At 63.2% G+C, this 12,858-nt stretch overlaps 4 protein-coding genes across 4 annotated transcripts in view; 2 read left to right on the top strand and 2 right to left on the bottom strand.

The window, feature by feature from the left end:
- Positions 1-349: 349 nt before the first annotated feature.
- Positions 350-3,754, top strand: F751_1807 (Acetate CoA-transferase YdiF; the record flags this gene model as incomplete). Its single annotated transcript, XM_011399514.1, has 10 exons — positions 350-538; positions 831-1,092; positions 1,271-1,359; positions 1,531-1,611; positions 1,800-2,018; positions 2,196-2,263; positions 2,433-2,565; positions 2,799-3,143; positions 3,292-3,442; positions 3,621-3,754. The coding sequence occupies 10 exons, from the start codon at positions 350-352 to the stop codon at positions 3,752-3,754; spliced, it is 1,671 nt and encodes a 556-aa protein (XP_011397816.1).
- A 382-nt stretch (positions 3,755-4,136) lies between these two features.
- Positions 4,137-7,697, bottom strand: F751_1806 (Peptidyl-prolyl cis-trans isomerase FKBP62; the record flags this gene model as incomplete). The annotated part of the gene is made up of 12 exons (XM_011399513.1): positions 4,137-4,328; positions 4,536-4,779; positions 4,990-5,129; positions 5,406-5,483; positions 5,619-5,716; positions 5,855-5,956; positions 6,128-6,529; positions 6,726-6,855; positions 6,998-7,050; positions 7,179-7,265; positions 7,440-7,518; positions 7,617-7,697. The coding sequence occupies 12 exons, from the start codon at positions 7,695-7,697 to the stop codon at positions 4,137-4,139; spliced, it is 1,686 nt and encodes a 561-aa protein (XP_011397815.1).
- A 396-nt stretch (positions 7,698-8,093) lies between these two features.
- Positions 8,094-9,461, top strand: F751_1805 (Histone-lysine N-methyltransferase ASHR2; the record flags this gene model as incomplete). The annotated part of the gene is made up of 4 exons (XM_011399512.1): positions 8,094-8,265; positions 8,354-8,911; positions 9,014-9,120; positions 9,240-9,461. The coding sequence occupies 4 exons, from the start codon at positions 8,094-8,096 to the stop codon at positions 9,459-9,461; spliced, it is 1,059 nt and encodes a 352-aa protein (XP_011397814.1).
- Positions 9,462-9,705: 244 nt separating this feature from the next.
- The window catches only part of F751_1804 (N-acetyltransferase 10), a gene marked incomplete at both ends in the record, with an annotated part of 6,484 nt that continues 3,331 nt past the window's right edge, over positions 9,706-12,858 (bottom strand). The window contains 6 exons of the mRNA XM_011399511.1: positions 9,706-9,831; positions 9,963-10,185; positions 10,460-11,195; positions 11,447-11,993; positions 12,245-12,433; positions 12,613-12,747. Of these exons, the coding sequence (XP_011397813.1) occupies positions 9,706-9,831; positions 9,963-10,185; positions 10,460-11,195; positions 11,447-11,993; positions 12,245-12,433; positions 12,613-12,747 (1,956 nt within the window). The remainder of the gene's footprint in view (positions 9,832-9,962; positions 10,186-10,459; positions 11,196-11,446; positions 11,994-12,244; positions 12,434-12,612; positions 12,748-12,858) is intronic.

The following is a 12,858-nucleotide window of genomic DNA, read 5'->3' as shown; positions in this document are numbered from 1 at the left end:
AGTGTCAGAGTATGGAACTAGTACCAGCAAGAAGGGTTTACGTCAACATAATGTGAGGTATTGGGGTGTGATCAGTTTCTAGAGAAGCTCTTCCACTCAGGCCGAACTGCTGACGGGGACGCGGGGAGGTGACTACGGTTTTTTGCGCCCCAGGGGACCTACCCTCCATTCCGATGATCTGCATGGCCGCCGACGCAAGGTTTGGAGATCTGTGGGCATTGCAATACAACCTGCTGCCCTTCAAGCGATTACGAGCAAGCGGCATGCTGTGAATGCGCCGATCTTCGTCCACTGGTATTGTCTTTCTGCATAGCGAACTCCGATAGAATACACCTCCAGCCTGCCAAGCATGGCAGATGACAGGACAATGAGGCGCATCAGGCACCTGTCCGATGCCTTGGAGGGGAGCCCCAGATCCGATTGCTCCACACCCCTGCAGCGGCAGGGGTGTCGGGCGGACGAGCTGCATGAGGCCCCCAACAAGGTTGTCACCGCCGACGAGGCGGTAGCGCGCATCAAGGACGGCAGCATTGTTACTGTGAGTACTATTTCTATGTGGTGTCGAATGTCAGGGGGAGTGTTGTCGCGAGCTCGATGGGGATCCACTTACGGGCGATCTTGGGGTTGTCGAGAAGCGCGGTTGGCTTGTTCCGACAGCCGGAAAGACATTCCGGCACAGTGTGAAAGGGAGCGCTCCAAAACGAGAGATCGGGTTTTAATCTGTACATTACACTACTCATGAGTAAGAGGAAGGGCCCAAATATGTCTGAGCATGAGAGCAACATGTTGTACGACTGAGATCTCTTCCCACCCCGCCGCCTCAATTGCAGGTTGCTGGCTTTGTGGGCAGCGGTCCTCCAGACAGTCTCTTCAAGGCACTGCGCCAACGCTACGACTCCACAAGCACCCCTCGCAACCTCAGCATCATCTTCCTCGCATCAGTGGGAAACAGCAAGGGCGCCGGGCTGGATGTCCTGGCCACTGAAGGCTTGGTGGAGGCCGTCACGTATGGCTGGATCGGCTCTTGTCCCAAGCTTGGAAGGATGGTCCTGGAGAACAAGATCCGGGCACACAACCTGCCCCTGGGAGTGTGTGAGTCCGGGCTACTGGGGGCACATGAAAAGACGAGGGACACAGGGGTCGCAGTGAAATGGCTGTGGCCACACAGACTGCCCCATGCTGCATGACATTATGTCCATCTTTGGAGACAATCACCATGCCCTGGCGGCCCTCCATGCCCCAAATTCCATCCCTCCTCCGTGTCTGCCAGTGAGTCACATGATGCGCGACATAGCTGCCAAGAGGATCGGCCCCATCACCAAGACAGGCCTCGGCACCTTTGTGGATCCTCGGGAGAAGGTGTGTGTGTAGGGTGTTCTGATGGGGGAGCACCTTCTTATGTGATTTTGGGCCTTTTGCCACTCTTCTTCAGGAGAAGACTGCTTGTGTAGGGGAAGGTCCTATACTGATGATGTGCCGATTTCCAACTGCAACGCTCTTTCACCCTCGATTCTCCTGGTGCTCGCCCAGGGTGGCAAGCGCAACAGCCGGACGACAGAGGACGTGGTGTCCCTGATGACCCTGAACGGCGAAGAGTACCTCCACTACAAGGTGGGTATTGAAGGGTCAAGGGGTGTGAAGTGTTGTTGGTACGTTTTGTCTTACTGGCCATGGGGCAGCAGTCCCCATGAGGGCAGGCGCTGGGTCGCCTGGGGCCCCTGCGCCTCCCACCTGTCAACACGCAGTGCATCTCCCGTGCCTTGGCCCGTGACAAATAAAACCCACGTCGCTCCGCCCAGCCGCCGCGGCGCATCGACGTCGCCCTGCTGCGTGGCACCACCGCCGACCTGGCGGGCAACGTGTCCTTCGAGCGCGAGGTGCTGTACCTGGACCAGCTGCACCAGGCCATGGCGGCGCGCAACAGCGGCGGCTTGGTGATCGTGCAGGTCGAGCGGGTGGTGGACCGGCACAGCCTTCCCTCCCGCGCAGTCCACCTGCATGCCTCACTGGTGGACCTGGTGAGGGCCCGGGGGGTGGGGTTGGGAGAAAGAGTGGGGGAGGGGTTGACCTGGATGGGGCTCCTGCCAGGAGAGCCGGCGGAGGGTTGCGCTTGTGCGACAGGATGGAGTTTCAGGCCCAGTGCTGGCACCATTCCCGGTTCGAAACCTCACAGACAAGCGCCTTGCTGCACGCAGATCGTGGTGGCAGAGGCTGCCGACCACCCCCAGTCCTACGCGCCAGGGGCCTACGACGGAGCGCTCAGGTGGGCGGGGCAAGTTTATGAGTCTCAGTTGGACTTTTTCTGGGGCGGAGGACCTGCCATCAGGGACGAATGAGATCAGGCGCCTGCGCTGGCTGTGAACACCGTGTTTGTTCCTGCGGCCCTTGCCGAGCTGGCCACGGCCCTGCTCCCTCATTCCCCATTGCAACAGCGGCGAGGTTCGGGCGCCCCTGCATGCCATTGCCCGCCTGCCCATGAACGAGCGCAAGATCATCGCGCACCGAGCCTTCCTGGAAATAGACACCCTGCACTGCCTGGTCAATCTAGGCGTCGGCATTCCCGAGGTGAGGGGTGGAGGGCACATTCAGCGGTGTGATGCATGTGTGTTGGATGCGGGGCGTTGGTGCACTATCTGTGAACGTAGGCACGACTCTCCCTTTAGGAGCGGTCCCCTCAGCCCATCTCAAAGAGGTCTGGACCCCCCTCTGAATCTGGGCTCCCTCCGCCCCCTCCCCCCCTTCCATTCTCTCCTTCCTCCTCCTCGCACCTCCATGCTGCACCTCCACCCCCACCGCAGGGCGTGGCCGTGCTGAAGGCCAGCCATGGGCGCGACAACCCTGCCGGTGCCACGGCCACGCTGACCACCGAGGCGGGCGTGTTTGGCGGGATCCCGGCGGGGGGCCTGCGTTTCGGGTCGGGGTACAACTGCGAGGCCCTGGTCCCCACCGCCTCCATGATCGACTTCTACTCGGGGGGTGGCGTGGACGTGTGTGTGCTGGGCATGGCAGAGGTGGATGGGGCGGGGAACGTCAACGTGCATAACTTTGGGACGCGGGCGCCGGGCTGCGGCGGCTTCATTGACATCTCCCAGTCCAGCAAGAAGTGCGTGTTTGTGGGGACCTTCACCTCCGGCGGGCTCAAGGTGGGTGCGGGTTCTCTGTTGGGAGTGGGTGGAACGAGTACCTGAGGAGCAGGCGGGGTATGCAACTGTATCCCTGCTGCATGATCCGGTTTGGAAATAAACACCCTATGTACTGCAACCCCTCCAACCAAACCCAACCCCTTGCCAGGTGAGCATCCAGGGCGGCAAGCTGGTGATCCTGCAGGAGGGCAGGACCAGGAAATTCATCAAGGCTGTCGTGGAAAAGACGTTTGCGGCGGCGCTCTCCCAGGGACGACCCGTGCTGTATGTCACCGAGCGTGCCGTCTTTAGGCCCCTAGGTGTGTATGTCTCAGGCTTATGCCGATATTGGGGGGGGGTAACGCGAAGGGAGTTCAACTGGAAACCAAGCACGAGAATGCCTTCACATTGCCCAACAGCAAACAGCCATGAGCCTCCTGCCCCTCCTATGCCCATCGAGCTCCTCCTCCCTCTCCTCCTCCTCCCACCCTCCTGCAGTGGGCGAGGGTCGCCTGGAGCTGGTGGAGGTCGCGCCTGGCGTGGACATAGCGCGTGATGTCCTTGCACACATGGACTTTGAGCCTGTGGTCCGCCATGTCAAGCTCATGGACCCCAGGATCTTCCAGGCCTGAGGCCCTGGCCACGCCCACGCAGGCACGCACCCTGATGCGCAGCCTGGCCGCCTTGCGCTCGAGGAGGGAGGAATGGGGTCTTGCCTCTCACAGGACTCTGGTTGCCCTCGCCAGCCCTCCTGCAGCAGTCCCTGCTTCACTTGGACAAATTGCCCCTGCTGGCCTGTCTACCCATGTGTGTCATCAAAGTTTGTAATTCTGTTTCGCAACTCACGATAGAAAATGAACGATCACATACGACCGAGTGCATGCACGCCTCTGGCGTCCATGAGTGCGGCGGTCATGCTGTTATCTATATCGAGTGAATTCCTTGTTGCTTGCTGTCCACTGCAGCAGCGGTTCCCCCAAAAGGGTGGCAGCACGAGCAGCTCGCCTAAATCGCTCAGACAGCGGCAATGGGCTCTGAAGCTGGCGCCACCTCAGCAGCCGGCGCTGCCTCTGCGGCCTGCGGGCGGGCGGCTGAGGGCCGCGGGGCGAACATCTTGCTGTAGAGCTTGGCCTCCGCTTTGCCGGCAGCCGCCTGAGCCACCTTCCACTTGCGGTGCAGCGCATTGAAGTCTGCGTTGTTTGGGTCCTGTGAGGCAGCGGGCGGGGTGGTTTGGACGAGGCTAGCAGATTGAATGTGTTGATGAGGCACAGTCGTGTCAGTAGTCTGCTGAGCAGTCAACCAGCAGCTATGATGTGGTCAACCGTGAATGGCTGAGAGCAGGCATCCTAGGCGCCCGCAAGGATGCCAAATGCATCACACACACCCTTTCCATCTCAAGATCCGACCGCTCACCACTCCCAGGCCCTTCTTGATGTCCTGCTCCGCCTCCACAAAGTCAAAGGTGCCGAGGTAGGCCTGCGCCCTGCGGAACAGGCCCTTCAGGTTGAAGCTGTCGTGGTCCAGGACCGAGGTGGCGGCCTTGCGCGCTTCCGTCCAGGACCCCTCCTTCAAGTGCGCGGCAGCCAGATTCAGCTGCACCGACTTCTTCACGGCGCGCGACTCCTCCTTCTCCTCGGCGCTGAAGGCGTCGTCATACCTGAGCAGGGTTGGATGGGAGGGGAAAGGTGAAGGCTGGGGTAACAGTGTAGGTTTGGGAGGGACCCAATTGTCATTGCTGCGGGTGTGCTGAGCTGACAAGAATTCATGATTGGCCTGTCCCATGTCACTGAGGAAAAAATCATCTTCACCCAAAGTACCTGGGCCCCATACCAACCTGACCCATCCCTCGCCTCCTCCTCCCCCTCACTTGATGATCTCCTCGGCCTGGTTCCATTGGCGCACCGCACGTCCCACCCTCCCGGCCTTGAAGTACGCATTCCCCTTCTCCTTGCGGGCGATGGCCGCCGCAATCTTCTCGGGCGTGGACATCTCCCAGGAGCCCTTGGCCTGTGTGGAAGGGGTTTTACCAGTGGAGAGAAGATTTGGCAAGGGTATCTGGAGCCCGGAGAAACAGAGGAAGGACCATGCAGGCATCCCAGTAGGGGTTGTGCAGCAAGTATCTGACGGCAGGGGTTGGCAATGAGGGGGGCTGTTTGACCCGCTGCAACCCCATGCGCGCACTCACACAATCCGTGCCACCAATGACATGATGGTGGCAATTGCCAGTCACCCAGACCACACTTTCTGACCCTGCAATAATGCTCGAATACAGTTTCAGCCCACCTGCTTGTGGTCCACCAGCGTGACTTCATACTCCACATCGACGTCGGCGGGGACCCTCGCCATCGGCTGGTCGGAGCCCTGTTGGGGTGAGGCAATGGTTGTGAAAGTCATTTGCACTGCCCGCCAGCATACTCCTGGTCATACCAAAGGTACTGCATTGCAGAGATGCGGCCCCAGCCGACCTCTCTGCAACCTCCAGCAGGAGGAGCTCACCTCTGATCCATACGCCAGCGCCGCCGGCACCATCACAACGCACTTCTCGCCCTTCTTCATCTTCATGACCGCGGCCTCCAGCCCCTCTGGCAGGGCATCTGTCAGATGAGCGGAGGGGGTGATCAGTGCCCATGAGCTTGACGGTTATGATCCACAGCGGCGTAGTGCTATGCGCTGATGTGGCCCCTGGTCCTACACATCACCACACCAAGGACAAAAGAGCCACATGCCCTCACCTGCGTCCGTCTCGACGACAAGCGGGCTCTCAGTGGTCCGCTCGTCAAAAACCGTGCCATCGACGGCCAGGCGCGCCGTGTAGGCCAGGGTCACAGTCGCGCCTGGTGCAGAGGGATGTAGGAAATCAGTGGCGGAGCTTGCGAGGCTGCGGCTGTCGTGTATCGCCCTTTGCTTCACCCACTCAAGCACCACTCCTTCACCGGCCCAACCCCTACCATCTTGCACGAGACACACCCGTCAACCTCCCTGCAACGCCCACCGCAGCGCCCCACCTTCGTTGGGCGTCTGCCACTCGTCGGTGGACACCAGGGTCCGCTTCACCACGCCCCCCGGCAGCCGCTCCACCTTCTGCCAGTCCACCAGGGTGACCTCGATCTCCAGCGCCTCGCCCGCCCCAGGGCCCTGCACCGGGCCGTACTGCGGCTTCACCACCAGTGTGGCTCGCTCCCCCTTCTTCATCTCGGGCAGTGCCACTTCCAGGGCGCGGCAGAAGAAGGGAGCGTCCGCGCCCCCGGACGCCAGGGTCACTTGGTAGCCGCCCTCGGGGGAGGTGTACACCGTGTCGGTGCCCTCCAGAGACGTGGCCTTGAGCTCCAGCGTGATGACGTCATCCTTCCCGGGGTTGGCCCAGCCCTTGCCCTCGGCCAGGATGGTCTTGATCACCCCGCCGTCACCTGCAGGAGGTGGATGATTGGTGTAGGGGAGGGGTTGAGCAGCGAGGATTGCTGAAAAACAGATTACTGCCCTTCTGGAATGATAAAACCTATGCATGTCACCTCCTATCATATGTTGATCCATCTTCACCCATTGAAAGGAAGCCTGTGCAGCCTGGCTCTATCACGATACAGGCTTCCCTGCCACCCAACGCACCGGTGAGGTCCTTGTCACTCCGCCAGCTCAGCAGCTCGATATCAAAGTGGAGGGTAGCATTCGCCGGGATCTTGGGGGGGCTGCCGGCTGCTCCGTAGCCATAATCCCCGCGGATGATCACGGTGGCCGACTGTTTGTACGGAGGGGGAAGGATGGGGGCGTCGGCTTTGGGCAACAGGCAGCAGGTGCTGGATTGTTGCCCTTCCTGAATTCATGAGAAACCCTATCAGGCCCATCAGGACCACACACTCTCTGAGACGTTGCATGCTTACCTCCCCTTTCTTCATGGTTGCCACGGACAGATCCCATCCCTTGATGACCTGGCCTGCAAAATGTACCGGCTCGCCAAGTGTGAAGTGCATGGAGCAACTGGCAGCCTGCAAGTGGCTAGTTGTCGCGACTTCGACAGTCCGAAAGGGGCTCGAACAGAATCTTCACCCAGCACCCCCGCACCTTGGCCAAGGGTGAAGGTGAAGGGGTCGTCCCTGTCCCGAGAAGAGTCAAACTTTGTGCCGTCTTCCAGAGTCCCAGTGTAGTGCACTGCAAAGGGTTATCAGATGAAGATGTCGCTTATCAGTGTGCCAGAGATGAGCCCTTTACCATACACAAGAGCCAGAGACTTACTTCAGACCATTTAGTAACACAAGAATCATCGCTGCAAAAGGTGGGAACCTTCTGGAAGTAATCTTCCTCATCACCCTAAGCCAAACAGACCTGTGACTTTGTCGCCCTTCTCTGGGACCTCGTAGCCGGCCCCAACCTTCTTGATGATCTTGCGCACACCGCCGTCCTTCTGCGGATACCGAGGTACATGGGCGATGCTGGCTGATGCCCATAATGGACAGGCATAAGCCACAAGTACACCCCCCCAACTCAGCGGAAAGCACCCACCGAGACATCAATCTCCTTTCCGACTTCGTCCACGGCCTCAGCAAACTCGTCCTCCAACGCCAGGTCGCCTGCACACCGCATGGCAGATCACCCGCATCATAACATCACACCGATTGCTCATCGGTAGGTCCGCATCCGCACTAGCATCAAGGCCATCCCACAGTACTATACACACCGTCCATGTCGTGATCGTTCAGGATGTCAGACATCGTCGATGCAGCTCCTCAAATGCAGTTGCTGTGATTCTGCGATTAGTAAGTTTTTATATGTATGTATCGGGTCTGCTGCGCTCTCAAGTTTTGTCCCACACCAGGTTTCCAGAGTCTTCCCCAGACAACCCACTTCCGGAAACATCACGTGCCTCCTCCAGGGCGCGGGCGTGGACCTGCTCCGCCTTGCCATCCAGTCCACACCTTCATCTGGATTGATGCTGGGACGGAGGCGGATCAAAGGAATCAGTCTTGTTGTATATGGGATATGCAGTGCTATGAGGAGAAGCCTGTCCCAGGCCGTGGCCTCGGGCTGGTGGCGACCCGCGACATTGCTGCTGGGGAGGCAGTACTAACCGACTACCCCCTCGTCCTGTACCCACAATTCTCCCTGAGATACGAGGTCTGCCTCCACTGCCTGAGGCGGTTGCCTTCCGACGGTGCGCACCTCCTTGCATGACTGGATGTGGTGGGGTTCACCTGCCCCATGACGTGCAGATGGACACATCCATCTGTTCACAACCACAGGGGCATCCTCCAGTTCCTGGGCCAGCTTCTGCTCCTCGGCCTGCGCCCAAGCGGCGGCTCGAGATCCCGGCAGCCACAACCCCGCCGTCGCTGCAGCGGAAGCGGAGACCCGGTTCGAGGGTCTGGGCGAGGAGGAGGCGTCGGCGCTGCTGCTCCTCCTGCGCGTCGCGACCTTGAAGGCCGCCGCAGCCGCCGGGGACACGGGGTCCACCGCCCGGCTGCAGGCCCTGACCTCCCTCTCGCCGGGCTGCCCCCAGCCAGAGGACGCCGCCGCCGCCCTGCGGGCCAGGCTGCCCGGGGACGGCGCGGGCTTGACCCTGGAGGAGGTCAGAGCGGTGCTGGAGCGCGACGGTTCCAACGCCTACGGCATCGCGCTGGAACCCGGGGTCGCGGACGGGCCCATCAGGGGGTCTGCGCTCTGCGCAACTGGCTCCCGCCTCAACCACGAGTGCCTGCCCAACCTCGCCCGCCAGGATGCCTTTGACGAGGCCCGGGCAGATGGCGACCTGGGGTCAAACACGGGCATCACGTTCCGGGCCCTGCATGCCATCCCAGCTGGTGGGTCAGGTGGTTTGGGAGGTGGGGGGTCCTTGGCAAGTGGCGCCTATTGGGCAATGGGTGGGAGAGCGTCCGAGTCCACAGCCCTCCATTCCCCCTCAGGCGAGGAGCTGACGCAGAGCTACTTTCCCCTGTGGTGGGAGTACGACGAGCGGCAATCCCGCTGCAGGGAGGTGTACGGCTTCTCCTGTGCATGCCCGCGCTGCAAGGTGAGCGGCGGCATGCGGTTCCCCTGTCTGGCCGACAGGGCGTGCGCCCACTCGCCCCGACATGCCGCCCTGCACATGGTCTAACATAACCTCACGCAGCACTGCCCCCCGCCCAACAGGTTGAAGGCGCGCTGGAGGCGGGGCAGGAGCCGGATCCGGAGCGGTGCGGCGGGGCGGACGAGGCGTACGTCCAGATGTACCTGCTCAAGTTCGTGTGCCCGCAGGAGGAGTGTGGCGGCACGCTGTGCCCGCTGAGCCCGGACAGCGCGTCCGTCGCACAGTGCAACATCTGCGGCCACCGGCGCACCGACGCCCAGTTCATGGCGGAGCTGGAGGCGTAGAACTGTGGCTGCCTGAGTGGGGTTATTCTCCGGTGTGGGCTCTTGGCCCAATTGCTGACCTGAATCACACCTGCCCCTGCTGGTGCCGTCTGCTGCGGCCTCACTGCACACTCATGGCACACACACGACGGAGGCCAGTGCTGGCAGGCAGAAGCACCAGGACTCCAAACTGTAAGCTGATGCAGTGGTCTGGCAGGCAGCCTAGTTCTCGTACGCGTGGGCAAGGGAAGGTGCACCTGGCCCATCAGGCTGGCGTCTTTTGCTTCTTGTGCGACTTGGGTCCGCCAGGGGTCCCATTCCGCTTCCCCCCCGACTTGATGCCGGACCGGCTGGAGGGTGTCTTGCCTCCCTCCCGCTTCTTCTTGGGTGTCTGGTTTTGTTTGTGCATGGGGGGGGAGGGGGGGTCTTGTCAGGCGCCTTGCCATGCACCTAGGTAGGGACGAGCACCTGGCACCACCTTGATCTACGCTGCCCTTTCCACCCAAGGCTCCCTTCACCCACCTTCTCGCCGTCGACCTTCACGCTCACCAGCCCTGGCCGCACGCCGGCGCCCACGGCCTCCTCCAAGTCCGCATCCCCAAAGCGGATGGCGTACTCCTCCACGTCCTCGGGCCGGAAGGTGGGCGCACTGCTGGCGCGCACGGCAGCCGCCGCCTCGTCCAGCTCAGCATCCAGGTCCTGGGCGTGCGGCAGCAGGGCCAGCGGCTTGGGCGCCGGCAGCGTCCTGCTCGAAATGGGTTTGGAGGGAATGAGTGGGTGGACGATGCGGCGTATTGATGTGGGGGTCTTTTGGAAGGGTCGATTCCTCCGAGCGGCAGGGTCCCCCAGGCAGGGTTGAATGCAGAAGGCCCAAAAACAGCGAGGGGGAAGACCCCCAGCCAAAGCAACCCCCTACCGACCCACAACGCCGTGCCTTCCAGCACGCCCTGTCTACCCCACAGACTCCATCCGCCCAGTTCTCCACACAGCTCCCCCGCCCAAAAACACCCTCCACGCACCTCTCCACGGCGGCTTCCTTCGCGGCGCGAAGGTGGGCGTGCAGGCGTCGCAGCGCCTTGTTGAACAGCGCCAGGGTCTGGGAGGCTGGCAGGCCCAGCGCCTCCTCTACTTGAGCAATGTCAAGGCGCTGCAGGCCCAGGCTGAGCAGGATGGCGGCCTGGGTGTAGGACAGCGTGGCGGGGAGTCGCCCTGCAAAGTATGCCCCCGCCAGCGGCGGCACCAGGTCCAGGATCAGGTGGTGGTCCACCAGGTTGGCCGAGTAGGCCTGCAGGCGCTTGAGGTCGTGGGGCGACAGCTCCCCCCCGTCCAGCTTGGCCAGGGCCAGCCCCCCCTGGACCCCGGCCTGGACCTCGGCCTCGCTCCAGGCCAGGCGCGGGTCCAGCACGGACAGCGCCAGGGCGGGGGGGAAGGCGCGGAAGGCGGCGGGGAGCAGGGCCGCGAAGCGCGACCGGAAGTCGGCCACGAAGGGGTCCAGCCAGGCGTCGGAGGCGAGGTCCTGCGAGCGCAGCGTGCGCAGCATGATCACCGTGTGCTCGCCGGTCGCGTCGCTGGGCGTCTGCCGGATGTAGACGGGGCGGTAGCCCGCGCGGCGCCAGAAGCTGAACAGCTCCTGCGTCACGCCGCAGGAAACTCCCAGGTAGTGCAGCGACTCGGCGGGCCGGTCCTGCAAAGCGACCAGCAGCGGGGGCAGGCTGGCGCGCGGCGCCAGCTTTTCCTCCAGCAGCGACCCGGCTGCTGGTTGGTGATGATGTGGGGGGGGCGAGGTTGTTGAGGGCATGGAGGGGGTGGTTGAAGGGCATGGAGGGAGGACAGAGCACGGGGTTGTGTGGGTGAAACACGAGATCCAGGAGCGCCCTGCACCTCCGGCCCCGGGCCCATGGCATCCGTCCCCCACCTTCCTGGGGCCCAGCTCTTCAAACCTCCACACCCAGCGCAGGCACCGGCTCCCACCCGCCTCGCCCCCGCCCACGGCCCCCAACCCCTACCTTGCGCGGCCCGGTCGCCCGCCGCCGCCCTGCTTGAGGCGGCCCCGCCGCCGGCACCCCCGCCGGCCCCCCCCTCGTCGTCGCTGGCCAGCTCGGCCAGGCCGCCCTCGTAGTACTGGCGCAGGAGGTCCATGGCGCGCGAGCCGTAGCCCGCTCGCACCACCTCGGGGTGCGTGGCGATGCGCACCACGCGCGCGCCCGACAGCGCGGGGAAGTCGGCGTCCTGGAACTGCTGGCCCACCGTCCAGGGGATGAGGTCGCCCTGTGGCAGCTGCCCGGCGGCCAGCGAGGCGCGCGCGCTGCGCGCCGAGATGGCGCCCTCCAGCGCCACCTGGACCACGGCGAGGACGTCGGGCAGGGCGCGCGCGTCGGGGGCCACGGGGCCCAGCAGGACGAAGAGGTGGTGGGCAGGGGCGTCGGCCATGAGCAGCAGGTCGTTGGGCGAGTTCTTGTAGTGGGAGGCCACGTAGAGCGACATCATGCGCTGCAGGAAGGTCTCCGAGGCGGCGTGGAAGGAGAAGAGCGTGTCGCGCTCCACGTAGTACAGCTGGCAGTCGTCGGGGTGGGGCAGGCGGGCTGGGGGGGCGCGGCAGGGCGGGGCGCAGGGGGAAAGGGAGGGTATGAGGGGTGGGATGGAGGGGAGGGACCAGGAAGTGGACATCAACCTGGGTGGTGCTGGAACGGGATGCAGGCATGCAGGGCAAGGGGTGGGAAGAGCAAGGGTGCGGCACAGAGAAGCAGGTTTGAGGGGTGCACGACACACCCACCCCCCAGGCCTGCCGGCCCATCACCAGGCACTGCCTTCCCGCCATCACCTGGCGGCTTGGGGATGTGCTCGGCGGCGTCCAGGCACAGCAGGCCGTTCAGCCACTTCTCCACCTCGTCGCCCGAGGCGTAGCGGATTGGGTCGCGCAGGATGACCTCGCGGAAGGTGCGGCCCCCGCTGCCGTCCTCGGCCGAGGGCGCCTTGCCCTCCACCTTGGCGCCCTGGGGTGGGAAGAGGGGGCAATGGGTGAGACGCCCCGCGGCATGGGATGGCACCCGTCCCGGGCAGTGTGCTGGCAGGTTTCTGCAAGCTGTTGTCACCCAGCAAGAGACCATGCCTGGCGCTGTGCACAACCCTGCACAGATCAACCCCCCCAACCCCCCCCTTTGCCATGCCCTACCTGTTGTCGCAGCTGGTGGATGAGCTTGAGGGACAGAGAGCGGCCCGTGCCTTCATACCCATTCACGGTGGAGCAGAGGAAGACCAGGTAGGGGCCCAGCAGCGACTTGACCATGGGCAGCGGGATGGCCGCCGCCTGTGCGATGGGTGGGGAGCGCTTGGCGTGAGGGGATGATTCAGGAACCACCCGACTGCCATTCATCCCACTCCAGCCCACTCCAGCTGCCCTCCCCACCTCCAGCCCCTC

Source organism: Auxenochlorella protothecoides, assembly GCF_000733215.1.
Source record: "Auxenochlorella protothecoides strain 0710 unplaced genomic scaffold scaffold18, whole genome shotgun sequence".
NCBI classification, from domain to species: Eukaryota; Viridiplantae; Chlorophyta; class Trebouxiophyceae; order Chlorellales; family Chlorellaceae; genus Auxenochlorella; species Auxenochlorella protothecoides.
Note: the sequence above shows the minus strand (reverse complement) of the source record. Positions and strands in the feature narration are given on the sequence as shown.